Genomic DNA, 15,415 nt, shown 5'->3' with positions numbered 1-15,415 from the left:
GCTAGATGCTGTCTACAAAAAACTCGCATTAAACACAAAGACATAGATAAATTAAAAGTAAGAAGATGGGAAAAGGTATACCATGCAAACACTGATCATTAGAATGGCTATATTAATATGAACTAAGTAGATTTCAGAGTAGGGAATATTGTCAGAGATAAAGAGAAATTTCAAATTGATAAAAAGGGGGTCAATTCATCAAGAAGATATAGCCATCTTAAAGTTTGAAGCACCCCAAAACAGACCTTCAAAATATATGAAGCAAAAACTGAAAAAACTAAAAGGAGAAGCAGACAAATCCACAATTATAGTTTGGAAGTTTCTAAACTTCTCTGTCAGTGATTAAAAGCATTAGTGGACAGAAAACCATTAAGACTTAAGAAAACACTATTGACTAACTTTAGCTAACTGACATTTATAGAATATTCCACCCAAAAAAAGCAGAGTACAAACTTTTTTCAAGTGCATGTGGAGCACCCACTGATATAGATTGTATGCTAGGCAATAAAACAAACCTCAACAAATTGTTGAAGGAATCATCAGGGTAAACTTGGAGAAAACCTAAATATTTGGAAATAAATAACATTTTTGTAAATAATTCACAAGTTAAAGAAATCTCAAAGGAAATTAGAATATATTTTGAACTAAATGAAAATAAAAATACAACATATCAAAATCTGTGGTCTACAATTAAATCAGTTTTTTGAGGGTAATTTATAGCATTAAATATTTATATTAGAAAAGAAGAAAGGTCTCAAATCAATGACCTAAGTTTCTATATTAATTAAGGAAATAGAAAAGGAAGAGCAAAATAAAGTAGATTGAAGGAAGAAATAATAACACAAATGAATTAAATAGAAAATGGACAAACAATAGAAGAAATCAAAAGAAACCAAAGCTGGTTCTTTAAAAGATAAATAAAATTGGTAAACCTCTAGTGAGACTAATCAAGAAAAAAGGGAGAAGACAATTACTGATAGCAGGAATGAGAGAGTTGACATCACTCTAGAGTCTATAGATATTAAAAAGATAATATGAATAACTTTATACCAACAAATCAACAACTTTAGATGAAATGGAAAAATTCTTTGGAAGACACAAATTACCAAAGCTGAGTCAAGAAGAAATGGAAAATCTAAGTGGCTGTACATCAATTAAAGAAATTAATTGATTTCCTGCAAAGAAACTCCAGGCCCAGATAGCTTCACTAGTGAAGTCTCTCATATTTAAGGAAAAAAATAAAACCAATTCTACATAAAAATCTCTTTAAAAATAGAGGAAAAGGGAGCATATAACTCTCTTTATGAGACCACCTTAACTCTAATAATAAAAACAGACAAAGATATTGCAATACAGAACACTACAGACCAATGCCTTTATAAGCATAGAAGCAAAAATACTTAAAATATTAGCAACTAGAAACCAGCAATGTATAAAAAGAGTAATCATGATCAAAGGGTGTTTATCCAAGGCACGCAAGGCTGGTTTAATGTTAAAAAACCAATGTAATTCACCATACTAGTTGATTGTAAGAAAAACCATAATATCATCTTGAAAGACATAGAAAAAGCATTTGACGAAATTCACTATCCATTCCTGACGAAACTCTTCGCAAGCTAGAAATAGAAGGGAACTTCTTCAGCCTGGTAATCAAGGACTTCTACAAAAATTCTACAGCTAACGTCATACTGAAAGTGGTACTGCCAAAAAAGCAAACCAAAACCAAAACCCCTGATCTGATCAAACCTCCTCTAGAGAAAATATAGAAGATAGAGGAGCATGTTAAAAAATTCCATGGGGATGCAATTAGCAAAATCCAGATAGTAGGAAACTCTATGGAATAAGTGTTAGCTTCTTCAATAAATAAAAGAAAAAAAAGGACTAAGAGACAGAGGTAAAACCTATATATTAAAAGGAACTTACGAGACGTATTGGCCAGCTCCCGTATGTGGCTCTTGTTTGAATCTTGATTCAGACAAAGGAAATGTAGAAAAAAAAAAACAAAAAACAAACAACAGAAACCTCAACAGCCTTTGACATTTATGAGACGATTTGAAATCCAAACACTGATTGGATATGTGGTATTGAGAAATGATTGTCAATTTTTAAAAGTATGCTAATGAAATTGTGGTTATATTAAAAAGGACTCATTTATTCACAAACTGAATTTTTATAAATGAAATATTCAAAATGTGAGAGTCACTTCAAAATTGTACTGTGTTACAGGGGAGTGGGTGGAAATGTAGATGAGACAAGATTGGTGATGAGTTGGTAATTGATGAAGCTGGTTAATGGATGCATGGGTTCATTATTTTATTCTCTCTACCTTTGTATATATTTTTGAATTTCCATAATGAAAAGTTAAGAAAAATTATCATAGCTATCAGTTATTGACCACTTATATATGTGGGGAGGTTTATAAATATTAATGCATTTAAGCCTCACAGGAACTGCGCGTGGTTCAAAGATGAGAAAACTCAGTGTCAGAAGTTTGAAACTTGTGTCAGATCATGCTCAGTAAGTGACAGAGCCATAATTTGCAGCCCAGGTTTATCAGACAGTAGCTTTTGTTTCTATTTTGCTGACTCCCATATACTATGCTGCTTTGTCTTCCTGTTTTCCTTTTGTGTTTTATGTTGATATTTATTTCAAAGAACTTGGAGGTACCATTTTCAATCAGCCCTATTGTTTGCCAGAAGCAGTGACTACCTCTCATCCAATAATGGGCAAGTTGCAACAGTTTTCCTTCAGATTTAGAAGTTGGCGTGTGCCTCCCTCTTCCACATTGTTCTGAAAAATCAAAAGACCATCTGTAAGCAGAGAATTACTTTTTACACTTTGTGTTCTCTGCCACTTCCAGTGACAGATGGCACTTGATTGACAGTTTCTCCACTCACTTATGGGATGATGGGATGAAACCATGTTGACCTAAAATGTTGTCTCTGTCATTGACATTCTTTAAAACTTAATGAGACTTCTAACGCATGTAATTTTTACCTTTTTTTGTTTATTTTTTATAGGCTTTGGTTGGAGAGAAGGCTTGTTATCAATCCATCAGTAGCTACGGTGGTCAGATCTTTTATTTGGGGACAAAAGTAAGCTCTTCCACTCTGTGACTTGGCATTTGTTTGTGTCAGGATAGTTGGGGCCGAAGGAGTTCGCTGGTAAAGAGAGCAGTGCTTGACAAAGTGTGATCAGCAGTAATCTAAAACTTATAGGGGTTAGATAGTTGTGATTTTTAGCTAATTTATTTATTTTCTCTACTTTTAGACATATTTTTACTTTCGTTTAGGTTCTAATAAATAGAATGCTTATTTTCTTGATTCAGGGATATATTTTCATAATCTTACTTCACATTCAGGACCAGGAGGATACCTAATCATGTATATTTGTCATTAGGATGTCCTTTAGCTTAGATCAGCTTAGGATATATCAAAATGCATTGAGGCATTTGACTGAGAATAGAATCACTGGAATAGGAACTTTTTGTATATCAGTTTGTTCCTGTGCTTTTTTTTCTAACTTAACATGGAAAAATACTTCTTCAGTATTAAAATTCAAAATATTACCAAGTCAGTATGGGGAGATTGGGCATTTCTTGTTCCTTGTCCATGGAATTAACTCCTTCTTGGACTGTAGACTTATTGACCTTGAAATATTTGTTTGATTTACTCTTTAATGTGGGCCCTTGAAGACCCTTTAGTAAATGCTTCTAACTGTAGTATGTAATGTTTTTAGTTAAAGAGATGTAAAATCTTAATTTTCTTCTCTTTATTTTCCAGTCCGTTTATGTGATGATGCTGAGGAGCTGGAGAGAGGTAAGTTCAAAGTAATTTTATGTATTAGAGCTATTGAATTGATAGCATCTTAAATTTCTGTTCTGACTTTGCAGAAAAAGATTATTTGGATTTGTGCTTTTTAATTGCAGAAGTGTACATAAAAACCATTGTAACTATTCAGTACTTGATTTCATGAAACTATATAAATTAGGATTAAGTTTAGCTACATATATCAGAAAATTCAAAATAACAGTGGTTTAAACAAGATTTCTCTTTCATGTAAAAGCAATCTGGAGGTAGGCAGTCCGTGACTAATATGGCAGTTCTACGGTCTTTAGTATACTATCCTGTTCCACCATCCTTGTGTCTGATTCTAGTCTCAAGGTCATTTTATGTTCCAGTATGGCTGCTGGAGCTCCAGCTGTTAAGTCCACATTCCAGGAGGGAGGGAAGAGGAGAGAAGGGCTGGCCCATGCCTTTAAAGTGACGTTTCAGAAATACCAAACAAAATTTCCACTTACTTACCATTGGTCAGAACTTAGTCACATGGCCGCAAGTGGCTACAAGGGAGTCTTAGAAATATCCTTGAGCTTGTATATTGCTGTCGCAAATAAACTTGGGATTTGTTACTAAGGAGGAGGGAGTGAATGGATGTTGTGATAAGCAGCTAGCCGTTTCTGCTACAGTGATATTCCAGCTGTTTCTTCTTTTCATATTTAGGCTTCGTGGTTGCCTCTACAGTCACGGTAGTATCCAGTGCTTTAGGAAATTATTTTTCTTGGAAACAAAATATTCACATGGTCATTGGAATAATTTTAGCTGCTAAGCAGCAACTTCTGGAAAGATGTTAGGTAGGATAGGACTTCTGACTGTCAAATTGGTCAGACAGAGGGGTCTGTCTTCTCTCATTTATACATTTTAGAGAGTGGATCATCTCCTGAAGCAAGATTGTCTTACAGAAGCCTTGGCTCTCGCGTGGTCTTTCCATGAAGGAAAAGCAAAAGCAGTAGTGGGTAAGTTAACACATTACCAGTGTAGTAGACATTGTTTTTCTGGAGTAGAGAGAATGAATAATACTAATCACTCACAGAACACTTTTAGCTGAGTGTTCAAGTATTTTATAAACAAGATGTTGTCAAAGCTTACAGACTTGCAGTGAAAAAGGTTAATGACAAATACAAGATACAGAATTTTAAGTGTTACTGTTTTGATTCTTTTTTTTCATAAGGAAAATTTACTGTTAGAACAAAAGGGAAGTAAATGCTATCTGGTCCAATACATGTGAGGTGTTCCTATTATGGCATATTATCCAACATTTTGATACCTAAAGATTGTTGAAATTATGTCTATTGTGAGCACAGGTTATGAATAGAAGACCAGAACAGTTTCACTCTTGAAGATGTGGTCTAACTTTGGTTTTGTGCTGGATTATGCTTCTCTGCAGGATTATCAGGGGATGCCAGTAAGCGAAAGGCTGTTGTTGCAGATCGAGTGAGTATTTTAGTAAGGTCTTTACTAGGATACAGTACAGGTTTGCTTTTGATATTTGCTAATATCTTTGGGCATGATTAGGTAAGTGGCTACAATCAAGGAGACAGTGTATCAAAAAACAAGTGGGATTATAATTTCCTGTTGTCATCTTGAAAGCTTTTTAAATTCTTTCTTATCACCATTTCTTTTTCTCTTGCTCACTCACTCTTTTATGAAGATGATAAAGTAGTAAAATAGCTCAAAGACAGCAGCAAGAAAAAGGAGGAAAACTCAGGGATCTGAATTATTTCTGAACCTAATTATAGCCCATAGAAAGTTGACATTTGTTAGTTTTTATAAACTGATTAGTAATTATGAGAAATACTATATGAATAAGTTTTTGTATCGCCTGAGGTAACTGTTAATATTTTAAGATTATTATTGTCATTATTAGCATTAGTATGATTAATGCTAATATTTACTGTTAGCTGTATTTTCCTAGACTTGGTTGAATTCATTTCTATAGTCATTCCTCCCCCTTATATTGTGTAAATGCATTGGTAAAAATTATTCCAAATTACTATAAACATTTAGAAAACATTAGTAGAAATTGGTTACTCCTTAGACTCATGAATGATTTTCTCAGTATGTGCTAAAAAGAATTAGCTATCTGTGTTCTTTAGGGAAAGACCTACAGCAGAGGATTACTGAAGAGCTAAACCTCAATTTTTCATTTCCTGAGCAATATAGATACTACTGAAGTCTAGCAACTGGAGAAAATTATTAGGAAAGATTAGCAAATTAGTACTAGCTCTGAGGCTGAAAGAAATTAGGCTGGGGTTAAAAAAAATTGGGAAATAAAACCACTAACATTTTTTATTATATCTTTATATTTTTAATGTAATAACAAAGCCTGGCTCTGTGTTATTTAGGAGGGCCACATATATTAAATAGTGAAAAACTTTAGAAATATATTTTAATTTCTGTACAAGGCTCCTTTCCTTACAGATGGTAGAAATCCTGTTCCATTATGCAGATCGAGCTCTGAAAAAGTGCCCAGATCAGGGAAAGATCCAAGTGATGGAGCAGCATTTTCAGGTACACCTTTGCCTGCGCTTCTGATAGACGTTGCCATGAATAGGTCTAATACTGCTCGTTTATATAACTTGAGAACGGGACTTGCATGTTTTGATTAAACATTTTTTTGTATTCAAAGCTTTATTTCAGGGCTTGTGGAGCTTTCTAAATGATGAAATTTTGAAGTGTTGGGAACATGGGAACAGATGAGTAGATTATTGTGGAGTGTTAGTTCTTAGCCAGTTAATGCTGTGTGGAAGGAGAGGATATACGTGTGAGGGTATAGAGCTGTGAACTGACACCTCACGGTGACTGACACCTGCTGGTGACTGACATTTACGATAACTAGGCTAGTTGGAGAAGAGGTGTACTATCAAAGTGTAAATTTAGTTCTCCTAGGAGCACCTGTGACTCAAGAATGGATCGGTTACAGAAAAGTACGATTTCCAAAATATGCTAATGAAAAACCTTGAGTTTCTCTTGGAACTCAGTGAAAATGGAAGTGAAGGAACAATGTAAAGACCTGAACAGTATTTATCATGCGAGTTTTACTGTTTTCAGTGATCTCCAGGTATATTTGTTGCATATCTCTGTTTCTCCTTCCCCATTCCTAGAGCTCCCTCCCCTCCCCCGCCTCCTCTTTTAACAAATATTTGAGGATCTAAAACAGGGGTCAGCAAACATTTTCTAAGCAGAGCTAGGTGGGAAAATTTAGGCTTTGTGGGGCACGTATGATCTCTGTCACATATTCTTCTTTTTTTTTTTAACCCTTAAAAAGTGTAAAAACCATCTTTAGCTCTGAGCCATTCAGAAAAAGGCTGTGGGCAGCATTTGGCCCATGGACCAAAGTATGCAGTCTCTGGTCGAGTATGTACTAGGCACTGGGCAATAATGAGTAAAATGTACATGGTCCTTGCTATCTTTAAGTTTGCAGCCTAGTCAGAATAACTTGTGTACATTAGTGGAAATATTTAGAAGAAATCTAGGGGTTTTGCGATTCTGAAGAGCAGGCCCAGCTCATGTCTTGTCATATCTCCATTTGATGCTCATGACTTTGGAAGATAAGGATAGATACAGCAGTTAACATTTGGAGACTATTAACATTTGGAGTATTTGCTTTCCTGAACTGTACTCTGTAATGTCACGAAAGTGGGCTTCTGGTGGAATAACTTTTGTTACTGTTTGGTTGGAGGCTCATTAAATTTATCAATAAAGAAGAGAAATAAGCCCAGATAAATTATACAAATAGATAACTTAGGAGGAAAACATATGGCAGAAAAAAAGCATTTGGGAGCAAAACTGTGTGGGAACAATACCTTATATATAAATAATTTTGCACACCAATGCAGTATATATAGAAAACAAAACAATATTTTAACAAGAGGATAGCTATTACCTCTTGGTGGGTAATGGTATTCATGGTATTCATGGATGGTATTCATGAAAGAATTCTGGCCATTGGAAGGTATACTTTGTTGAAAAGACACATCTAATAGGGAAGTAGGAGGGGCTGATGAGGAGTGTGTGTATGTGCAATATGGAAACCACCATGTGGGGAAGAACGTGGTGGAGAGCTGTAAGAGAAGAAAGGAACAAAAGCGATGTTCTGATGAGAGCTGTGAAAGAATCTCAGCATGTTGGACTGTGGGTGATGGTTTCTAGTACAGATTATAAAATTTACAGAGAAAAAACTGTAGCAGTCATGTGTTCTTACTCATCTAGATCTCTGTTGGAAGTTTCATTCTGCTAAAAGAGTACCTGATAAAATTTTTTATTTATTAAGATTTAGTCTCATAGAAGGTAAAGGAAACAGTGGTGGGAACCATTATTCTGGATTTGCTTTTTACCAATGATTGGAGATATACTGTTGAGAGAAAAATTATCACTTGTTGTAAAGGTTGTAGTAATGATGAAAAATATACTCAGCAGAAATCCTGTGTTTTAGAAATCAAATATTTCAGAAGAAAAATATGGTCACAATCTCCTGGTTATAGGCTCCAAAAAACTAATGGGTTCACAAAGAACAGGAAATTCTTAAATTTTGACATAATAACCACAAACAATTCAAAGACAAAGGAAACAGGGAGGAATGTTGAGAAAAGTATCTGTCTACAAAGCACAGAACAGCTTCAAAAGATGGAGAGAGGCAGATAACCAAAGATATATGCTGAAAGCATCATGACTGTCAGAAAGGAGAATACTGCAGTTCAGATTGTGCCTACGAAAATACTGAGGGGTACACGAAAGGGATTTTGACAAAGATTCACTGAATGTATACTACATGCCAAGTACCAAGTAAAGAGTATAATATTAATTTTTATTTAATTCTCACAACAACCCCATGAAGTCTATAGTGTTTTAATCCCCATTTTACATATGAAGAAATTTAGGCTGAGGGAGGTTAAGTGACTTCCAAGGTAATGTTGGTGAGTGGTGGGGCCAGGACTCAGATCCAGGTCTTTCTGACTTCAGAGCCCAGCTCTTAACTAACCATTGTACTGTTCTATTATTTTCAGAGCAAGTGTAAAGAAAGGATGGATGAGAAGGGGTGATGTTAATAGGTGATCAAGAATGATAATTACAGCAAACATCTGAACTGTTTAATGCTTACTCTGTGGCAGACACTGTTACAAACCCTTTACATATATTAACTCATTTAATTTTTATCATATCTTTATAAGGCAGGTGCTCATATTATTCACATTTATAAATGAGACTGAGGCAGAAAGAGGTTAAATAACCTGTTTCAGGTTATGTAGCTAGTAACTGATAGAGCTGGAATTAGAACCCAGACAGTTGGGCTTCAGGTCCACATCTGGACTGCTACACTCTACTATAGAGCAACACTTCTTATTTTGCTTCCATTTTCATGACCACAGAGAATGATCTTTAAAGTGGAAAAGTCCAGATGAATATATTTAATAAAAAAGCTGAACCCCAGCGTATGTGACATGTAGTTACATTATGATTGTTTCAATCTCAAGACCAAGTGGAATTATAACCCAGGATACTGTTTGAACAGTCCGAGTCATCATTAATAATTTGTAAGTAACTTTGGATCAATTTTTGAATAATGCACACTCGATTAAGCATGAATGCCTAAGCAGAGGAGACAAAATTTATTTCACTCAGGAGGACTATTTTCTTCTGGAAAAGGTCATATTCAGGCCATTAGGATGAGTGAAATTCGTGTACAGTTGGCCACAGATCTGCCATTTTAAGTGTTTAATGTTAAATATTTAATCATAAAATAATTAAATAGGTTAACTTTCAAAGTGCTTTTTTTTTAAAAGAAGAGTGGACTTAGGAAATTCTCTGCTGATAACCCCAATGTGGTTTGTGAACATTTTCCATAAGTTCACCTAAAAATGATCATGTTAAACTCATAAATTGCCTTTTTAAAAGGAATATGAGAACAGTATATTCATGGAATGCCTGTTATTATAACATCTTGATTTCATTAAAGCATTTGTCTAAATTTTCCATTCTACTCATGGCTGAAATAGATTAGTAAATAGATGTTCGGCTAGATAAACATCCTTACCCAAAGAGTATTCTTTGGTGGCTTATTATTAATTACATCTTAGGACACTTTCATATCCAAGTTTTTATCATTGGTTTGGATGAAGCTTTATTGAGTGGCTTGTCAAATTTAGATGACATCAAGAATCAGGGTCCAAAATGATCTCGACAAAGTACAATCAAAAACATTGTGATATGAAATTTAACAAGGCTAAGCATCAAGACTTCATTAGGTTCAGATAATTAAATTGCGTGAGTATTAGATTGGGAAAATCTAGCCGAACAGGATTTTAGTTGACCACAAACTTAGTGTGAGCAATAGTGTGTTAAGGCCCAGATAAAGGAAAATTATAGTACCACTGGGCTACCTGTTGGAAATAAAACCTTTGAGATATTTTATGAACTGTTGACAGACTAAGCTATATCCCACAACTGGGATGGTGGGAGGTTTTAAAACAATAGTTAAAGAAAAATGCTGGGGTTAATCTGAAGAGAAAGTAAGTGATGATGATGAAAGATGATGAAAGGCTGTCGTATGGGGATTTACTGTACTGCTGCAAAGGGAAGACTGGTATAAGTGGGTGGAAATGAGGAGAAGGTGTATTCCAGTTTAAAAGGACCTAGTGATGATGTAACGGCTTTTGGACTTGTGCACCTCCTACTATTGAATGTATTGAAATAAAAGGAGGATAACAACTGACCTGTGGTGTTTTTAAGACTTTCTTTGCTGGGTGGGAAGATCTGAGATTCTGTATCAGTGTCAAGAAACTCATTAGAAACAGGTACCCTCTAATCCAGTGAAGACTGGTTTCTTTCTCAGTCAGAATACCGAGAATTTGTATTTGACCAGCAGGTGGCGCTCATGCCTGCTGCCTCAATTTTAATCTTTGCTTTTGAGGAGGAGCCTCACCTTTTCCTTCGTCAGAATATATGCCATTTAGTATTTCTGCTTTCCTCCAAAGATCAACCAATATTTTGTGCTGCTTTAACTATAAAAAGTAACTTTTAGATCTTGTGATGTTTTTGACAGGCTGTGGCTTTTATTTATCTAAGAAAAGATTTGAACCTATAATTATAATTTATTTGTATAATAACTAGTAGGATTAAAAGAAATTAAAGTGTTCTCTGTCTCATACATCTTGAACCTCGCATTTTCTTCTGGCCAAGTCTTTCCTATCGTAAAACAAAGTCAAACAGCAAACAAATCCCTTCTTTGCACCATGCCATACCCAATAGCCTTATGCCTCCTGTTTGCACATTCTTTACGGATCCAAACATCTTATAAGAGTTGTCTCCATTTCCTCACCTCCCTCTCATTCCATATCTATAAATTCTGTGGACCATTTCTATTCATCTTATTGGTCGCCAATAGCATTCAACACAGTTAATGACTTCTTGACAGTCTGTCCCTTTAGCTTCCCTGGTATCATACGTTACAGTTTCCCCCCCCCCCCCTACTTATTGACTTTCTTTGTTCATTCTTCTTCCTCCTCTTCCACTTAATAAATGTTAGAATTCTTCAAAAAACTCTTTTATTTCTGTATCAGTGTTTCTCAAGATGTTGTCTTTGGACCATTTGCTTCAAAAAACACTTGAGAATATTTGCTAAAAATGCTTTTTCTTGAGTTATTTCCCAGGTCTGCTGAATCAGACTCTCTGGGATTGGTGACCAGGATTTGTAATCAGCCCGAGTTGACTCTTAAGCATGTTAAACTTTAAGAATCATTGCCTTATCTTCTCTCCCTAGGTGATACAGACAAATGACTATCTTAACAATGTCTTCAACCTAGATTGTTCTCTGAGTGCCAAGATCCATATAGTAAATTGTCCATTTACGTCTTTACTTGGATGTTTCATAGGTACCTCAAACTCGTGAACGTTCCCTCACAAAGCTTCTTCTGATAATCCCTACTTTAGTGAATGGATCCACCATCCACCTAAAGAAAATTGAATGATTCTTGTCCTTCGCTCATTCCTGTTTATTCTGCCTCTTGACTATTTAATCTGTTTACAACGTGCCATCTATTCTGTCACTATCCTGGTGCACGTTGCCATCATCTTCTCTTATTATATTACCATAGCCTCCTCATTGATCTTCCTGTACATATTGTTACTGCACTTCATTCCATTTTCCACACAGCAACCAGAGAGAAATGTATATCAAGTCTAGACATGAGACTGTCCTGATTTTAAAATATCTTAAGGACTTCCGATTGTACTAGAGCAAAGACTAACTTCCCTGGCAGTTTCTAAGGCTGTGCATGGTATACAGTAGTCCTCCCTTAACTGTGGTTTTACTTTTCATCGTTTCAGTTATCCATGGTCCTCTGTGGTCCGAAAATATTAAATGGAAAATTCCAGAAATAAGCAACTGATAAGTTTTAAATTGGACATTATTCTGAGTAGCTTGATGAAATCTTATGCTGTCCTGCTCTATCCTGCCCAGGGCGTGAATCATCCCTTTGTCCAGCGTATCCATGCTGTATACACTACCTGCCTGTTAGTCACTTAGTAACCATCTCAGTTATCAGATCGACTGTTGTGGTATCACAGTGCTTGTGTTCAAATAACCCTTATTTTAGTTAATAATGGCCCCAAAGCACAAGGGTATTGATGCTGGCAATTTGGATATGCTATAGAGAAGCCATAAAATGCTTCCTTTAAGTGAAAAGGTGAAAGTTCTTGACTTAATAAGGGAAGAAAAAAAATCATATGCTGAGGTTATTAAGATCAGTGGTAACTTTTATTAGAGTATATTTTTATAATTGTTCTATTATATTATTAATTATATTGTTAATCTCTTACTGTGCCTGATTTATAAATTAAACTTTGTCATAGGTATGTATGTATAGGAAAAACATAGTATATATAGGGTTCAATACTATCCACAGTTTCACGCATACACTGGGGGTCTTGAAATTTATCCCCTGTGGATAAGGGGGGACTACTATATCCCTGCCTAATGCCTCCTAATTCTCTGTATCTCTACCATGCTATAGAGTTCTTTTCAGTGTTTTGATGTCCCCATTCTCTCTTAACTCAGAGCCTTTACCCATGGTGTTCTCTTTGCATAAAAAATTCCTCCCCATTTCTCTTTAGCTCAACTAGCTCCAATTTATTTTCAGGTGTCAGCTTAAACGTCGCTTCCTCTGCCTCCCAGATTAAATCAGATCTGTTTCTTTGTAAAATACTATGCACTTAAATTACTCATTCAATGTCAGTCTTCCTCAGCTAGACTGTGTAAGTCTAGGGACCTGTATAAGTTCAGGGACCATGCCTGTTTTTTTTCACTGCTATATTCCCAGCATCTGGTTTAGCGCCCTTGATTTGATAAATATTTGTTGAGGGGCTTAAAAAAAAAAACCACATGAACTTATGTTGTGTACAGTGTTTGCCTTGGGAATATGTTTTAAATCTAACTCTGGGAGGTTTGAAATGAGAATAGAATTTAGCATTTGCAACACAGATGTCCATAATCATGGCTGATATTATTGTGTGCAATGTGCCTGGCAAAGATCTCATTTGATCTTTATAGCATACTTAAGGAGTAGTTATTTATCCCCGTTTTACAGATGTTTACAGGTATTAAACAGACACAGAAGTTGAGTAACTTACTTAATATCACACAACCAGTAAAGAGTAGACTCACAATAGGCACCTAGGCTGTCTGGCTCAGGAGCCTCGACCCTGCACTATACTGTGTTTCATCTCACAGTTTATTCTTTGATAATCTTAGATCGATATGTTGTCAGGTAGCTCACCTTTGAAATAGAGAGGACTAAGTAATATATGAATTTTAGGAAGATATTAAAATATGTAAAAAAGTGAAAATACAAATGAGTTCATTTTACGATAGCCGTAGTAATCATCTTTGGATGATTGTGGACCTTTTTATTTCTCATCTTATTGGTCCTCAATAGCATTCAAGAATAGTTAACGACTTCTTGAAGCAGTCTGTTCCTCTGTCTTCTCTGGTATCAGAGTTGTCTGCTAACAGTGTTTTCAAATTCAGAAGCTAGTCACCTAACTATGGAAGCAGTTTCATGTATTTTGGGTTATCTTGCTACACTCATGTTTGTGTATAAAATAAGGTGGAGGTATAAATAAATAAACATGAGGCATTTTAATAATATGAATCAAGTTAAAATAATATAATTTCAAAAGATCTGAAAAGTGAAGCCTTACATTAATCATTACCAAGCTCTCCTTCCAGCTTCATTTACATTTCCATGAGAAGCAGATCATTCCAGGCCATTGTTACAGCAGCTGTTGGCATATGTTTTTGTATTAAGAATCCATGCCAAAGAGTGGACAGAGATTAAAAGCTGAACAGAGCGAGGTGATGAGAGCTTTCCTTGTTTAACTCATGCTTCCCTGAAATGATTTGGGGAAGGGAAAACAGTGTTGGTGTCCAGCACACCATCTTATCCCTGAGGCTTGCTTGAAATGCTGGTGCTGGGGAATCAGGTGTTTCCTGGAAGATTGCTTTGTTATCATATCTGGAAATAAAAAGGAAAAACACGTGCACACACATACACGTGCAGAGAGATATCTGTATAGCTCACGGTGTTTGTATACTAATATGAGAATGCCAGCTACCTGGCTGTGTTAGCCTGTGGAGATCGATTGATCTGTCTTTCTGTCTATCTATCTATCTGTGTGTGTGTTTAGGTATGTTTATCTACTTCGGTATGTATATATTCTAGGCTTTGTTAAAATTTTGAATCCTTTTCAAACAGTGCTGTTTTCATTGCCTGATTGACTTTTAGAATATAGATTCTGAGAATTAGTGCCATTGCTCCAAAAAGCAAAGGAATCTGCGTCTGCTATCTCATTTCTTTTTATATCATCCCTATGAAATAGGGAAAGCCAGAGATTATATCTTCAGTTGGCAGATGGTAAGATAGTTACAATGCAATAAAATGATCTCTTCAGTCACTCCAACAATTGACAGGCTTAAATTTAGGCTTTCTGTCTGTCAGCTCAGTGTTTTATTTACATAGCCACATTGCCTTCTCTAATAAGTCTTAAATATACGTGAATATCTAACAAGAGAAACAATCTTCTTTGGCCAGTGATAGGGCTGTGCATTGAAGAAGAGTTAGAGAAATATTTACTTTTTTTTCCCTAAATTCTGGAGACCAAAAATTTACCCATTTCAGGGGCCTCCTGCAATCTTTTGAGACTGTGAGGAGCGTTCTTAAAGCAGTTATTGCTCACTGTGTCTGTGTTGAAAGACTTCAGGCAAATAGCAGCAAGCAGCACACGGCACAGGCTGAACCTAAGGGCAGAAGGGCTGAAAGTTTGCATGCAGGCCCTTGATCTCTCAGCATCCTATAGAGAGGCGCGTGTAGACTAGGTGCGGCTGGATGGACTGAGGGTTTCGCTTTAAGAGAAGGACCTGTTCTTTCCCATTGTCCTTTCTTGTAGTGCTCTCATGAGAGGAGCCTTCCAAATGGGTTAAGTGGGGAGATCATCTGAGCTGGGCACAGCTGCTCAAGGTGGCTGTCTACTAGTCCTAGGAATGTCAGCTGTGTAGCTCTGAGCGCATATCTTGTGGGAAGTTG

General features: G+C 35.9%; 1 protein-coding gene across 2 annotated transcripts in view; it reads left to right on the top strand.

Moving 5' to 3' along the window:
* The window catches only part of VPS8 (VPS8 subunit of CORVET complex), a 244,235-nt gene that overhangs the window by 51,421 nt on the left and 177,399 nt on the right, over positions 1-15,415 (top strand). For both annotated transcript variants that reach the window (XM_014783113.2, XM_087439905.1), the window contains exons 16-20: positions 3,021-3,095; positions 3,783-3,818; positions 4,702-4,792; positions 5,224-5,270; positions 6,258-6,347. In XM_014783113.2, coding sequence (XP_014638599.1) covers positions 3,021-3,095; positions 3,783-3,818; positions 4,702-4,792; positions 5,224-5,270; positions 6,258-6,347 — 339 coding nt within the window. The remainder of the gene's footprint in view (positions 1-3,020; positions 3,096-3,782; positions 3,819-4,701; positions 4,793-5,223; positions 5,271-6,257; positions 6,348-15,415) is intronic.

Source organism: Ceratotherium simum, chromosome 15 (genome assembly GCF_057802395.1).
Source record: "Ceratotherium simum simum isolate JZ-2026a chromosome 15, ASM5780239v1, whole genome shotgun sequence".
Classification (NCBI taxonomy): domain Eukaryota; kingdom Metazoa; phylum Chordata; class Mammalia; order Perissodactyla; family Rhinocerotidae; genus Ceratotherium; species Ceratotherium simum.
This window is presented reverse-complemented; position numbering and strand designations above follow the sequence as displayed.